The sequence below is a fragment of the Sinocyclocheilus grahami genome, unplaced genomic scaffold, assembly GCF_001515645.1.
Source record: "Sinocyclocheilus grahami isolate Dianchi unplaced genomic scaffold, SAMN03320097.WGS_v1.1 scaffold182.1, whole genome shotgun sequence".
In the NCBI taxonomy this organism is placed as follows: Eukaryota; Metazoa; Chordata; class Actinopteri; order Cypriniformes; family Cyprinidae; genus Sinocyclocheilus; species Sinocyclocheilus grahami.
In genome coordinates, this window is record NW_015505361.1 from 1,230,407 (window position 1) to 1,245,504 (window position 15,098).

Below are 15,098 nucleotides of genomic sequence, written 5' to 3' on the forward strand. Positions count from 1 at the left end.
CGCTCTCTCTCTCTCTCTCTCTCTCACACACACACACACACACACACACACACACACACACACAGAAGAGAATTATGTTGTAGCCCTGGCTAAATATTCCCTCTGTATATGCAAATATGTGACCACAAAACCAGCCTTAAGTGTCAATTTTGTCAAATTGAGATTTTTACACCATCTGAAAGCTGAATAAATACGCACATGATAATAATAATAACAATAAAACACATCTCTTCCGTCTTTATCTGACTCTCTAACTCTAGCACTCTCTATTCTAATTCTATTCTTTAAAAGAACATGTCCCTTTTAGACTTGCACTCTATTCATTTACTAACTGCTTGTTTTCTTTAAAAACAACAACAAAGCTAGCTTCTCTACTCTTTTTGTATTCTATCTATTTGTTTTCTTTTTATTTATTATAAAATTAACAAAAAGAGAAAAAAGGCCTCTAACACTAGCTTGCTCTATTCTTTTTCTATTCTATCTGTTGTCTTTTTATTTATTGTATAATTAAAAAAAAAACCTGAGATTTGTTATAGCACTTGTGTATCATTGCTGTTTTATTGATTCTTATTGCTTCCGTTGTCTTCATGTGTAAGTCGCTTTGGATAAAAGCGTCTGCTAATTGACTAAATGTATGGTTTGTTAGGATAGGACAATATTTGGCTGAGATACAACTATTTGAAAATCTGGAATCTGAGGGTGCAAAAAAATCTAAATATTGAGAAAATCATCTTTAAAGTTGTCCAAATGAAGTTCTTAGCAATGCATATTAGCATATTACAATTAAGTTTTTATATATTTACGGTTGGAAATGTACAAAATATCTTCATGGAACATGATCTTTACTTAATATCCTAATGATTTTTGGCATAAAAGAAAAATCAATAATTTTGACCCACACAATGTATTGTTGGCTATTGCTACAAATATCCCCCAGCGACTTAACACTGCTTTTGTGCTGCAGGCTCACATATGTTTACACACAAATGCACTTACCTAATTTACTTTAGATCTGGCCTAAATCAAATACAGATATAAAGTAAACAAACTTACACCTAGAGAAAAACATGGAGTGGTGAGGATAATAACTAACATTGCTTGTTTTGTGAATTTGAACATTTTCCCGTCTCGTTTTCTCCTCTAGTGAAGTCCTTTGGCACTGAAGATCGTCCCACGGACAGACCGATCCCTCCTCGGGATGACGTCTTTGAGTACATTATATTCAGAGGAAGTGACATCAAAGACCTGACGGTGTGCGAGCCTCCCAAACCCACCTGCAACCTTCCTCAGGATCCCGCCATCGTGCAGGTGGGCTTCACACGTTCAGGTGTATCTGCAGAACAGAAGGCAGAGTGAATATTGACCCGTGTCGTTCTTGTGTTTGTGCGCAGTCCTCTCTGGCATCCACCGCCGGCCCCACGGCTCCTTCCTTCCAGTCGTATGCCCCGTTCAGTCGGGCCCCGTACAGCCAGTTCAGCTCCAGCCCGCTGGTACCCCAGCCGTTCGGAGCGGCGGTCACGGGTGGTGAGTTCACACTCGCTCTCGTAGCTTCCAGCATTGGAGAGGGTGCTTTGAAGAGAATACACAAACAAACAAAATTAATTTTCTGAATTTTTGCCAAATATCAAACTAATCTTTGATGTGCTTTAAGGCAAGACGCTACAGGCAAAACCATGCACAAGTAAATTTTGAGCTATTATGCTTCCGTAACATGGAGAGAATCATTAGAAATACACATTCAAGTGTTAGTTTTATTGCACTTTATCTATTTGCATCTGCACCAAAATGTCAATATTGCGGGACTCAGTTGATGGTGCAACATGTGCTTTTGGTCTGCCCGATATTTAATGTCATGAGACAAAGGTTATTATCAGGACAAACTCTTAAGGACTTGTTTTATAAGATGAACCCAGAAAAACTTTTAAATTTAAAGAATCTTTTATAGAATTTGATGTACGTAACTTTGTTTTATAATTGCTTTATTTAATATTTGTATTGTGTACCACTGTATTGTTTTCTAATGTGTAATCTTTGTTTGCCATGAAATGGCCTGTGAGGCTGATGTGGCAATAAACTTAAATTAAATCAAAATTCAATTAAATTACTGTTAATATCATTAAAGGCTATTCTTTCAAAACAAGGCTGTTCTTTTCTCCACATCAGCAGCACTTGTATAAAGCAAACTTCAGAGTTTTGCTCCTCTCTATATTCTGAAGGTTTTTACAGAGGGGTTTGTTCACAAATAATTTGCTGTCCACATAACATTTTATTTAAAAAAAATATGCTTAATATATATGCTTAATTGCTTTTTTCCCTGATTTATGTAGTGATACAATCCAAAATTCCCTCTGTAAAAACATTTAATACATCAGCAAAATCAAACATGTTCAACCTGGCTTTATCCAATGTTCAGTTTTTTGTCTGGAAATGTATGCAATTTGGTGCATATTTAATTAAATAATGCCTCATTTGCATATTTAAACATGACATTAAAACAATTGTAATACAAAACAATGAATGTATTTAATCAACGGGGGAAGTATGGGGATATCTATTAGCCTTATTAATGTTCTGTTAAGTTTTATTATTTTTTACTGTCCTCACCTGTGGTGTCTTGCCTTGTTCTTATATTTTGAACTGTCCTGTTCTTGCCATTGAAGTGGCCTTTGCTGCTGATGTGGCATAGAAAAGAGTGCAAGTTAAGAGGATAGCTGGCCATTTTTGGATAAATACTGTTAGATAGACAGACAGAATATTCACAAGTACATATCAAATTGCACATATTGAATGAATGTGCACATAATATGTGCCAAGAACCAGAAAAAATAGTTGACCCTTCTCGAGTCCTGCCTTAAAAAATGTACTTCTGTTGCCATCGGCTACATTATTAGATGAGATATTGCTCTTTTCAATCCTTTGCCAGTCATTTTGCAAGTCATGTGTGTTTGAATGATCTTAAATGGAAATTTTCTGCAAATTCAGTAACACTTAACCTGGAGAGGATGCACAAAACCTTTTTTTCCTATATGTTTAAATAAATATTGAGAAGGGTAAATTGAGTGAGCATTGGTTAAGCAAGTGATCTTAAAGCATGTTTGGCTGTTACGTAAGCTTCATATGAGGGTTAAAGCCCACACTTCCTCCCCTCACAGGAAGCAGCTCAGGTCCTGCGTTCGGTAGCGAGGCGAGCACTACTGCCCCTCTGTCCCAGAGCTCTGCTCTTCCCCCGCACTCTCGCTCGCTGAGTGCTACCAAACCCAAAGGTAACCCGAGAACCGATGCTAACGTGTGAAGAATGGCTTTAGTGTGTTCGTCTTTTGGCCGTGATTATGCAGGATCACAGCATGTGTCTGAGTCGAGTGCCGTTCTTCTCTTGTCTGTTAGTAGCTTAGTTAGTAACTTTGAAGTTTGTCTTTGAAGACAACATGAAATCAAAAAAATAAATGCTGGTCTTTGTTTTCATTGCATTGCAAGAACTTTGCCTATCCTTGAAATATCTTTTGTGTTGATCTTTTTATTTATTATAAAATTAACAAAAAGAGAAAAAAGGCCTCTAACACTAGCTTGCTCTATTCTTTTTCTATTCTATCTGTTGTCTTTTTATTTATTGTATAATTAAAAAAAAAACCTGAGATTTGTTATAGCACTTGTGTATCATTGCTGTTTTATTGATTCTTATTGCTTCCGTTGTCTTCATGTGTAAGTCGCTTTGGATAAAAGCGTCTGCTAATTGACTAAATGTATGGTTTGTTAGGATAGGACAATGTTTGGCTGAGATACAACTATTTGAAAATCTGGAATCTGAGGGTGCAAAAAAATCTAAATATTGAGAAAATCATCTTTAAAGTTGTCCAAATGAAGTTCTTAGCAATGCATATTACTAATCAAAAATTAAGTTTTTATATATTTACGGTTGGAAATGTACAAAATATCTTCATGGAACATGATCTTTACTTAATATCCTAATGATTTTTGGCATAAAAGAAAAATCAATAATTTTGACCCACACAATGTATTGTTGGCTATTGCTACAAATATCCCCCAGCGACTTAACACTGCTTTTGTGCTGCAGGCTCACATATGTTTACACACAAATGCACTTACCTAATTTACTTTAGATCTGGCCTAAATCAAATACAGATATAAAGTAAACAAACTTACACCTAGAGAAAAACATGGAGTGGTGAGGATAATAACTAACATTGCTTGTTTTGTGAATTTGAACATTTTCCCGTCTCGTTTTCTCCTCTAGTGAAGTCCTTTGGCACTGAAGATCGTCCCACGGACAGACCGATCCCTCCTCGGGATGACGTCTTTGAGTACATTATATTCAGAGGAAGTGACATCAAAGACCTGACGGTGTGCGAGCCTCCCAAACCCACCTGCAACCTTCCTCAGGATCCCGCCATCGTGCAGGTGGGCTTCACACGTTCAGGTGTATCTGCAGAACAGAAGGCAGAGTGAATATTGACCCGTGTCGTTCTTGTGTTTGTGCGCAGTCCTCTCTGGCATCCACCGCCGGCCCCACGGCTCCTTCCTTCCAGTCGTATGCCCCGTTCAGTCGGGCCCCGTACAGCCAGTTCAGCTCCAGCCCGCTGGTACCCCAGCCGTTCGGAGCGGCGGGCACGGGGGGGGAGTTCACACTCGCTCTCGTAGCTTCCAGCATTGGAGAGGGTGCTTTGAAGAGAATACACAAACAAACAAAATTAATTTTCCGAATTTTTGCCAAATATCAAACTAATCTTTGATGTGCTTTAAGGCAAGACGCTACAGGCAAAACCATGCACAAGTAAATTTTGAGCTATTATGCTTCCGTAACATGGAGAGAATCATTAGAAATACACATTCAAGTGTTAGTTTTATTGCACTTTATCTATTTGCATCTGCACCAAAATGTCAATATTGCGGGACTCAGTTGATGGTGCAACATGTGCTTTTGGTCTGCCCGATATTTAATGTCATGAGACAAAGGTTATTATCAGGACAAACTCTTAAGGACTTGTTTTATAAGATGAACCCAGAAAAACTTTTAAATTTAAAGAATCTTTTATAGAATTTGATGTACGTAACTTTGTTTTATAATTGCTTTATTTAATATTTGTATTGTGTACCACTGTATTGTTTTCTAATGTGTAATCTTTGTTTGCCATGAAATGGCCTGTGAACACACAAATGCACTTACCTAATTTACTTTAGATCTGGCCTAAATCAAATACAGATATAAAGTAAACAAACTTACACCTAGAGAAAAACATGGAGTGGTGAGGATAATAACTAACATTGCTTGTTTTGTGAATTTGAACATTTTCCCGTCTCGTTTTCTCCTCTAGTGAAGTCCTTTGGCACTGAAGATCGTCCCACGGACAGACCGATCCCTCCTCGGGATGACGTCTTTGAGTACATTATATTCAGAGGAAGTGACATCAAAGACCTGACGGTGTGCGAGCCTCCCAAACCCACCTGCAACCTTCCTCAGGATCCCGCCATCGTGCAGGTGGGCTTCACACGTTCAGGTGTATCTGCAGAACAGAAGGCAGAGTGAATATTGACCCGTGTCGTTCTTGTGTTTGTGCGCAGTCCTCTCTGGCATCCACCGCCGGCCCCACGGCTCCTTCCTTCCAGTCGTATGCCCCGTTCAGTCGGGCCCCGTACAGCCAGTTCAGCTCCAGCCCGCTGGTACCCCAGCCGTTCGGAGCGGCGGTCACGGGTGGTGAGTTCACACTCGCTCTCGTAGCTTCCAGCATTGGAGAGGGTGCTTTGAAGAGAATACACAAACAAACAAAATTAATTTTCCGAATTTTTGCCAAATATCAAACTAATCTTTGATGTGCTTTAAGGCAAGACGCTACAGGCAAAACCATGCACAAGTAAATTTTGAGCTATTATGCTTCCGTAACATGGAGAGAATCATTAGAAATACACATTCAAGTGTTAGTTTTATTGCACTTTATCTATTTGCATCTGCACCAAAATGTCAATATTGCGGGACTCAGTTGATGGTGCAACATGTGCTTTTGGTCTGCCCGATATTTAATGTCATGAGACAAAGGTTATTATCAGGACAAACTCTTAAGGACTTGTTTTATAAGATGAACCCAGAAAAACTTTTAAATTTAAAGAATCTTTTATAGAATTTGATGTACGTAACTTTGTTTTATAATTGCTTTATTTAATATTTGTATTGTGTACCACTGTATTGTTTTCTAATGTGTAATCTTTGTTTGCCATGAAATGGCCTGTGAGGCTGATGTGGCAATAAACTTAAATTAAATCAAAATTCAATTAAATTACTGTTAATATCATTAAAGGCTATTCTTTCAAAACAAGGCTGTTCTTTTCTCCACATCAGCAGCACTTGTATAAAGCAAACTTCAGAGTTTTGCTCCTCTCTATATTCTGAAGGTTTTTACAGAGGGGTTTGTTCACAAATAATTTGCTGTCCACATAACATTTTATTTAAAAAAAATATGCTTAATATATATGCTTAATTGCTTTTTTCCCTGATTTATGTAGTGATACAATCCAAAATTCCCTCTGTAAAAACATTTAATACATCAGCAAAATCAAACATGTTCAACCTGGCTTTATCCAATGTTCAGTTTTTTGTCTGGAAATGTATGCAATTTGGTGCATATTTAATTAAATAATTCCTCATTTGCATATTTAAACATGACATTAAAACAATTGTAATACAAAACAATGAATGTATTTAATCAACGGGGGAAGTATGGGGATATCTATTAGCCTTATTAATGTTCTGTTAAGTTTTATTATTTTTTACTGTCCTCACCTGTGGTGTCTTGCCTTGTTCTTATATTTTGAACTGTCCTGTTCTTGCCATTGAAGTGGCCTTTGCTGCTGATGTGGCATAGAAAAGAGTGCAAGTTAAGAGGATAGCTGGCCATTTTTGGATAAATACTGTTAGATAGACAGACAGAATATTCACAAGTACATATCAAATTGCACATATTGAATGAATGTGCACATAATATGTGCCAAGAACCAGAAAAAATAGTTGACCCTTCTCGAGTCCTGCCTTAAAAAATGTACTTCTGTTGCCATCGGCTACATTATTAGATGAGATATTGCTCTTTTCAATCCTTTGCCAGTCATTTTGCAAGTCATGTGTGTTTGAATGATCTTAAATGGAAATTTTCTGCAAATTCAGTAACACTTAACCTGGAGAGGATGCACAAAACCTTTTTTTCCTATATGTTTAAATAAATATTGAGAAGGGTAAATTGAGTGAGCATTGGTTAAGCAAGTGATCTTAAAGCATGTTTGGCTGTTACGTAAGCTTCATATGAGGGTTAAAGCCCACACTTCCTCCCCTCACAGGAAGCAGCTCAGGTCCTGCGTTCGGTAGCGAGGCGAGCACTACTGCCCCTCTGTCCCAGAGCTCTGCTCTTCCCCCGCACTCTCGCTCGCTGAGTGCTACCAAACCCAAAGGTAACCCGAGAACCGATGCTAACGTGTGAAGAATGGCTTTAGTGTGTTCGTCTTTTGGCCGTGATTATGCAGGATCACAGCATGTGTCTGAGTCGAGTGCCGTTCTTCTCTTGTCTGTTAGTAGCTTAGTTAGTAACTTTGAAGTTTGTCTTTGAAGACAACATGAAATCAAAAAAATAAATGCTGGTCTTTGTTTTCATTGCATTGCAAGAACTTTGCCTATCCTTGAAATATCTTTTGTGTTGATGTAAGCAATGCAAGACAAATAATATAGTATTATTGACTATAGTAATCATAACCCAATATACACAATCCAATCAGCTCTGAATGGACGAAAGTCCTGTTTCTGCAATGCACATTACAGAAGTTAAATGCATTACAAATGGTGGTTATTTCATGTTGTCTTAAAGGAATAGTTCAGCCAAAAATGAAAATTTTCTGAAAATGTCCTCACCCTCAGATCATTCAAGATGTAGATGTTGAGTTTGTTCCTCCATCAGGTTTGGAGAAATGTAGCATTGCATCAGTGTCTCAGCAATGGATGCTCTGCAGTGAATGGGTGCCGTCAGAATGAGAGTCCAAACATCTGATAAAAACATCACAGTAATCCATTTTTGTTTCCGGCTAAAATGCCTCTATCTGTACTACTTTCTCGTCTGAATCAGGAGAGAAATATGCACAGACCAAGCACCCTTTACAAGCCAAAACAGTCCAAAACAAATATGTGGGTGGATTTTGATGTGAGAGGACAACGGGGGATGGACTTTTTTCACTGGATTATGGACTATTGTATTTCGGCATTGATGCATTTCTTACATCTTGCAGAGGATCCATTAGCGAGCATCTGAGTACATTTTCAGCAAATTAAAAACTAATGGATGAGCTTCAACTGATGTTTACCGAGTTAAATTATACAAAGCTGCTCTGACATCACTTAACCATTGTCGTGGTGTTTTTGTGAGTCTGAATTGCGTCCTCTCTTTCAGGTCGTTCCAGCCCATCTCTGGAGCCCTTGAGGAAGACCCCGACCCTGGAGCATGCGGTCCAGACGGCCCCGGTCGCTCCCCCTGCAGCTGCTACCAGTACGATGAGTCAGAGGGGCCCGGGAACGGTCCGACCCGCTCTTAGCAGCCAGAAATCTGCTGAAAACCAGGAACAGAAAGGTGAGAATCAGGGCATTGGAAAACATACAGCTGAAGAAGTGAGTTTTTCCACCTGCAGCCATTAATTGTGATATCTGTTGTTCAGCTACAGCGTCTGATGTTCAGAGGGTTCCTCGGCCAGAATCGGACTCAAACAGGCCTGATAACAAAGACCCAAACAAACGGCAGTCTGGTGGTGGTGAGTCACTTTAGAATGCCTGTCCTGCATTGACACATGTGACCCTGGTCCAGAAAACCAGTCATAAAGTGAAGTGGAGATAAATAAGCTTTCCATTGATGTATGGTTTGTTAGGATAGGACAATATTTGGCTGAGGTACAACTATTTGAATATCTGGAATCTGAGGGTGCAAAAAAATCTAAATATTGAGAAAATCATCTTTAAAGTTGTCCAAATTAAGTTCTTAGCAATGCATATTACTAATCGAAATTTAAGTTTTGATATATTTACAGTAGGAAATTTACATAATATCTTCATGGAACATAAACTTTACTTAATATCCTAATGATTTTTGGCAAAAAAGTAAAATGGATAATTTTGACCCATACAATGTATTGTTGGCTATTGCTACAAATATACCCCAGCGACTTAACACTGCTTTTGTGCTCCAGGGTCACATATACATTATCACGATCAGGACCATAAGCTGCATTTGTGATAACGGTTGTTTCTCTCTCCAGGTGGTGCTCCTCCAGTGAGAAAGGGGCGGGGCAGTGGTGGCGGAGGCGGCGGTCAGCGTGGGCGGGGCAGGTTTAATGGGCGTAGAGATGGACCAATGAAATTTGAGAAAGACTTTGACTTTGAGAGTGCCAACGCCCAGTTCAATAAGGAGGAAATCGACCGCGAGTTCCAAAACAAACTCAAGATTAAAGGTACTGTGTGGGAAAACTGTATTACTATGCTACGTCAACACAAACCAACAGATAAATATGTATCGTTAAGTTTAATTTTTAATGTCAGTTATATAATGTCACTCTGTGCTGCAGATGAGAAGAGTGAGAAAACGGAGAAGACTCTGAATGGGGAGGAGAAGACCGATTCAGGTGTGGAGACCCAGAACAGTGAAGGCAACGCTGATGAGGAGGATCCACTGGGACCCAACTGTTACTATGACAAATCCAAGTCCTTCTTCGACAACATCTCCTGTGACGACTCCAGGTGAGATCTCGTTAATCTGCGCTAATGTTTTTGACAGAAATTGCAAAATTGACAGAATTTGAAAGCTATGACCTACCAAGTAACAATGGACAGTTTTATTTACACATCATCTGAAAACAGCATAGGCTAAAAGATTGATCTTGGGATTTGAGAATTAATATTGGTTCATTAAAATGATCGATCAAAATCGGGTGATCGGTATCTTCATCCCAGCCCTAATGTCCATTAACAGCGTGTTCTCAGGTGTGACAATATTCAGCAATAGGCTTTTCGAACAGTAGTAGGCTATACAGTAATGCTACAATTGACACATTACCTTGCTACACTGTTCAAGTCTCAGAACGTCTCACCCAGTTCAAACAGGGTGTAAATGCTTTTGAGTGATTGAGTCATTCTTCTTTAAGTGTACTAATTTGTTGTGGTAAAGTTTAGAAGTAACTGTGAATGAATCATCTAATAGGCATACACTCTTCTGTCTTTTCTAGAAAGGAGAAATCAGGAGGTGCTTTTGGAAGGTGCAGTGTTTTTTCTTATATGTAAATGTTTTGCCATGCTAATGTGTTTATGAAGCTACACTTGTAAATTCTAGTCTGAATCATATTCAAGTAATTCAGATGGTGTCGTGCAGGATTATTTCTTAAAATAGAAATACGAGTAATTGTAAGTGGGATTTCTTAAAATGATTTTAAAAGTAACCAGTTATTACAAACAATTTTAAAAAATGTTTAAATTAATTGGTCACAAAGTATTGAAAACCTGGGGCCTGTTTCATAAAACAAGTTTACCAAATAAGCCAGGTTTATTTCAGTTAGTCTGACTTATTGTCAGTTGATTTGGTACAAAAGTCGTCAGACTAACTGAAATAAGCCTGGCTTATTTGTTAAACTTGTTTTATGGAACAGGCCCCTGATCAAATGATATAACCAAAGCAACAAAAATAGCACTTTGTGTTTTCCGGTTGCATTTTAGCCTACTACAAATTTTGTCACACATTCATACAGTGAAACCTTTCATTGCAAATTTGTCTATGGCTTCTTATGGAACGATTTTCCGGACAATTTTCAAATAGAATAGCAAATTGTGTTTTCAATTGCGTTTTCACTTCTTATAAAAGCAAGCTGGGTTTTTTAATCAGACTCCAAATGTAGCTCACTCCAGGATTAATGTCACAAAAACATGTTGCAGATTAGGCAGGTATCCCGTCAAAGGTGGATTTTTGGGATTGAATCTTGCACAACAACAGTTGTGAGTTGACACGCTGTTGATTTGCTTTCTGATGTGTTTTTCGTTCATTTTCCTCTCAGGGAACGGAGGCAGACCTGGGCGGAGGAGAGGAGGATGAACGCCGAGACGTTCGGTATTCCTCTGCGTCACAATCGTGGACGTGGAGGTTTCCGGGGCAGAGGTGGCGGCATGGGCTTCCGTGGCGGTCGCGGGCGAGCGGCTAGCAGGGGCTCGTTCATGCCCTCCCGCGGGGGCGGCAGCGGATTCAGGGGCGGGTTTAGAGGCGGCAGAGGAGGACGAGAGTTCTCTGACTTTGAGTACAGGGTTAGTACTTCCCCTCTTACCTCAGTATTGGACCAATGGACCCGTTTAACATTTCTCAGAAGCAGTCTTGATAGTCGGGTTCTTTGGTGGTGAACGGAAACTACAGTACATCATTTTTGCATTCCCATTTACTCCAATAGCGAAAACTCACAGTAGCGGTTTTATGACTTTTCAGATAAGGAAAAAAAAGATTGAGAGAGTGATTACTTTAGTCAGACGTGAGTTGTTATATTAGAAAAACTCACGCAGCAGCATTAACTAGTTTTCTGTAATATAATGCAAAGGAAATTATAATGTACATTGAATGTACATTTAAAGGGGACACAACACACACAGTTAATCTTGAGCACCTATAAAGTAGTACTGCATCCTTCATATCTCCAAAGAGTCTTTAGTTTTATCATATTTACAAAAGAAAGATACAGCTTTACGATTCTCTCTGGAAACAGCCGAGCTCCTGGAGGCGTGTCGTGGGCGGAGCTAAAGAGTCACGAGCACTTGAGCGCCGATTGCCAACAAAACACAGATATTTGATGTCGTTTCACTGACCGGGATCTTTTATAGCTGGGACCGCTCCATCTTTCAGTATCGAACGATGTGCAAATCCAGCGCTGAACTGGGCCTATTTGGGAAGCTGAACAAAGTTATCTTTCCCTTACAACCAAAAACACACTTCTTTTCCCGAGCGAGTCCCGTGCAGCGCTGTCGAATGAAACACGCTTGTTGATGGGCGCAATCTTGCTCTCGCTGTGGGGTGCGTTTCCCAAAAGCAACTATGTTGAAACACACCTCTGGTCAACCTTCATGACGTAATGAAGAGACATGCTCGAAAAAAAACTTTCTAAAACTTGTACGAACCCGGAAGAAGTATATTTGGCTCAGAAATACATCCAAATCATTTTTTTGAAAATTTGGCCATGTTTAGCATGAAAATCCAACTCGTTAACTAACTGTAAATAACTCAACACGCATGAAATAACATTAGACCCCCCCCCCGTTTATAAAAAAATTATAAAGTAATATTACTACTAACTGTGGAAACGCATCGTCACAATCTGTGAAAACTGAAAAGGGTCCATCTCAAATATTAGGGATGCGCGATGTATTGTACTTTATTGTTACTAAAACTATTAAAAATCATTTTTGGTAATTGAAATAAAATTGATTAGATGAGAAAACTTGCACTGGTTTATTTAAGGTAGTTGCCAAGGCAACATTTCTAAATACTAAAACTAAACGCTATATATATATATATTGAAAAAATTAATGTTTATATATGTAATATGTATATAAAAGCTCATAAAATTGCTAAAAATGAAAACCACAATAAAAGCTGATTAAAATATTTAGGGATGCACGATATATCGGCCACCATATCGGTATCGGCCGATAAATGCTAATTTTTTCTGTTATCGGTATCGTATTGATAATTACTAAGAGAGTACATAAACAACGCTAAAATAACACTGGCGTTGGTACTATATTGTTATCAGACGATTTGGCATTTTGTCTTATTTGTCTGATATTAGAATATTGAACTTTCTCCCAAATTAAACTCTTTCTACAACAATGAAAAAATAAGAGTCAAATGATTGAAATGTCTCTAAATTCAAATGCCTTTTTAATGTTCATCTTTTCTTTTGTGTCTGTGTTTGACGTTTGTTTCAGAAGGAGAATAAAGTGGCGGCGTAGTCCAACCTGAAGACCAGATCGTCCGAACAGCCAAGACTCTCCGATCATCTCGTCTAGATTAACGCTTTGGTTTTGACTCCTGACTAACGGGAACTGCCTCTCTCTGTTTAACACCAGCGCAGGCGACGCCTGCCTTCAGCTGGACACGCAGCTTTGAGTTGATTTTCTCCTTTCTTCCTTTTTTAGAAAAAGAAAAAAAAAACATTTGCTGTTTTTTGGAACCGTTTGATCTGCATTCGATTCGTTCGGAGGGGAGAATTTGTGCACGAAATGCCGTAACACTTCCGTGGAATGATGATGATGATGATTATTATTATTTGGTGTTTTTTCATCAACCTTTAGTTCCTTTCGTAATAAACAGAGGAAGGTATTTAGGCGTACAGAACCCTGCTGATACTGTGAGCACTCCTCAGTCAATAGCTTTATTATGCCATGTTTTTTGGATCTGTTCTCTAATATCTTTTGAAGCACCAAAACCCGTTCTAGAGGCCACTGCGGGGTTTGAGTCCGAGCTCTGCCCCCCAAACTAAACAAACGGCCCGCTGGTTTAGCGCTCATCCGTAGGTGCTTTCGCTTCATTTAATAGTTTCACATAGTTTGTACTAATACTTGTCATTAGTTTATTTCAGACCTAAAATATCAGTTTTTGTGGATAATGTGGTCAAGCCTCAGCTTCACTGTCTAGCAGTAGGTCATAAAACACCCTGGTTTATGATTGAATGTATTGATGAATTCAACTCTTGTTTTTGTCCTGAAGCCCTCGCTCTGCAAAATGTATTTTGATATTTGAGTGCCAGTTGTTCTTGCCTTTTGATGTCAATTATGTACATTTCTAAGAGGGCTTTTTGATATAAACTCGACACAAACCCCAAACGACGAGCCCCATCACTGTTTAACGCCAAGATCTTCTGGAAAGATCCTGAAACCCTTTAAGAACCAGATTACATGTGTTGAAATTGTGTTCATGTGCACTTTAAAGACGAACGACGCCTGTGTAGCGCGTCACATGATGTGGAGGCTAAATTTGATGTCATTTCATAATGCTCGTATACCAGAAATTGACTTGGTTGAATTGTGGAAGGAGTTTGTTTTTTGTTTTTTACAATTTCCAGTATTTCAGTATAGATTCAAAATGGCCAATGCATCGTGTAGCTCTTAAAAAATCTTTTGGCGCCACGTTTGATGCTCCGTCTAAACGGGAGGCGAGTTTCACCTGAATTAAGTGTCTAGAACGAGTCCAAGAAGCCCTCTATTGTGAATAGTTCTGTTCCCTGTTTGATCCGCTTGTATGTTAACGTGTTTCAGGTACCAGCTGTCTATTGCTCTGTTACTGGAGTGAAGTTTGATCCCGTCTCTCCTTTGAACGTCACTGAAGCACTAGTTCCTGCACTGTTAGATGGGAGTTCATTCTTTTTTTGGTGTGCTTCATATTTTTAATTTGTGTTTCAAAGACTGAATTACGGATAACATTTGGAGGAGAAGGTGCTCTCTCTCTCTCTCTCTCTCAGCTGGTTCTGCATTATTTTTCCTCTGAGTTTGTCTGGTCTATTCATAGTTTTCAACTCTACTTTTATTAGCTCAACCGCTCCCTTTAAAAAGCACTACGAATTGCAACACGCAGGCAGCTAGTGAACCGCAGTCTGAGCGATCAGTCAGACCAGGGCATGATGGGAAGCCTCTGAGCGAGTGCTGAGAAGCTGAATTTGGACTGGAGTGAGATGTGAAGTGAATCCTCAGGCCTGATGCCGCCGTGAAGTCTGGCGTGAGATGTTAAACTGGACAGACGTGCAGAGTGTGTCGATGTGATCTTTGTGGTCAGAGCTCTGGAGGAATTTGATTGGCAATTTTATGATTTGTTATGTTTTCTGAATTGGAGCAGTTGTACATGGTGTGCTCTTAGAGGGCTTCAAACGGGGCAAACTGAGGTTTTTATTCAAGAAGAGAAATAAATAGTTGTTCAGTATTCTCTCTCTGTGTGTGTGTGTCCTTGTTTTTTGTCAATAAACATTTATGCAAAAAAGAATTATGTGCCATTAATATTAGTGAAGCCATTAGCTAACATGAACTAATATATTGTGTACAGCAGTTA

The 15,098-nt window shown here is 39.0% G+C and overlaps 2 protein-coding genes across 2 annotated transcripts; both read left to right on the forward strand.

Moving 5' to 3' along the window:
- The first annotated feature begins 587 nt into the window (after positions 1–587).
- On the forward strand, positions 588–3,292 carry LOC107594393 (protein LSM14 homolog A-like). Its single transcript, XM_016284414.1, has 4 exons — positions 588–591; positions 1,145–1,308; positions 1,392–1,524; positions 3,153–3,292. Exons 1-4 carry the CDS (start codon positions 588–590, stop codon positions 3,290–3,292), a joined length of 441 nt encoding a protein of 146 aa, XP_016139900.1.
- A 1,861-nt stretch (positions 3,293–5,153) lies between these two features.
- On the forward strand, positions 5,154–14,972 carry LOC107594395 (protein LSM14 homolog A-like). The gene is made up of 11 exons (XM_016284415.1): positions 5,154–5,160; positions 5,331–5,494; positions 5,578–5,710; positions 7,339–7,449; positions 8,436–8,612; positions 8,698–8,790; positions 9,292–9,483; positions 9,598–9,769; positions 10,255–10,284; positions 11,074–11,317; positions 12,986–14,972. Exons 1-11 carry the CDS (start codon positions 5,154–5,156, stop codon positions 13,007–13,009), a joined length of 1,347 nt encoding a protein of 448 aa, XP_016139901.1. The 3' UTR covers positions 13,010–14,972.
- Positions 14,973–15,098: the final 126 nt, after the last annotated feature.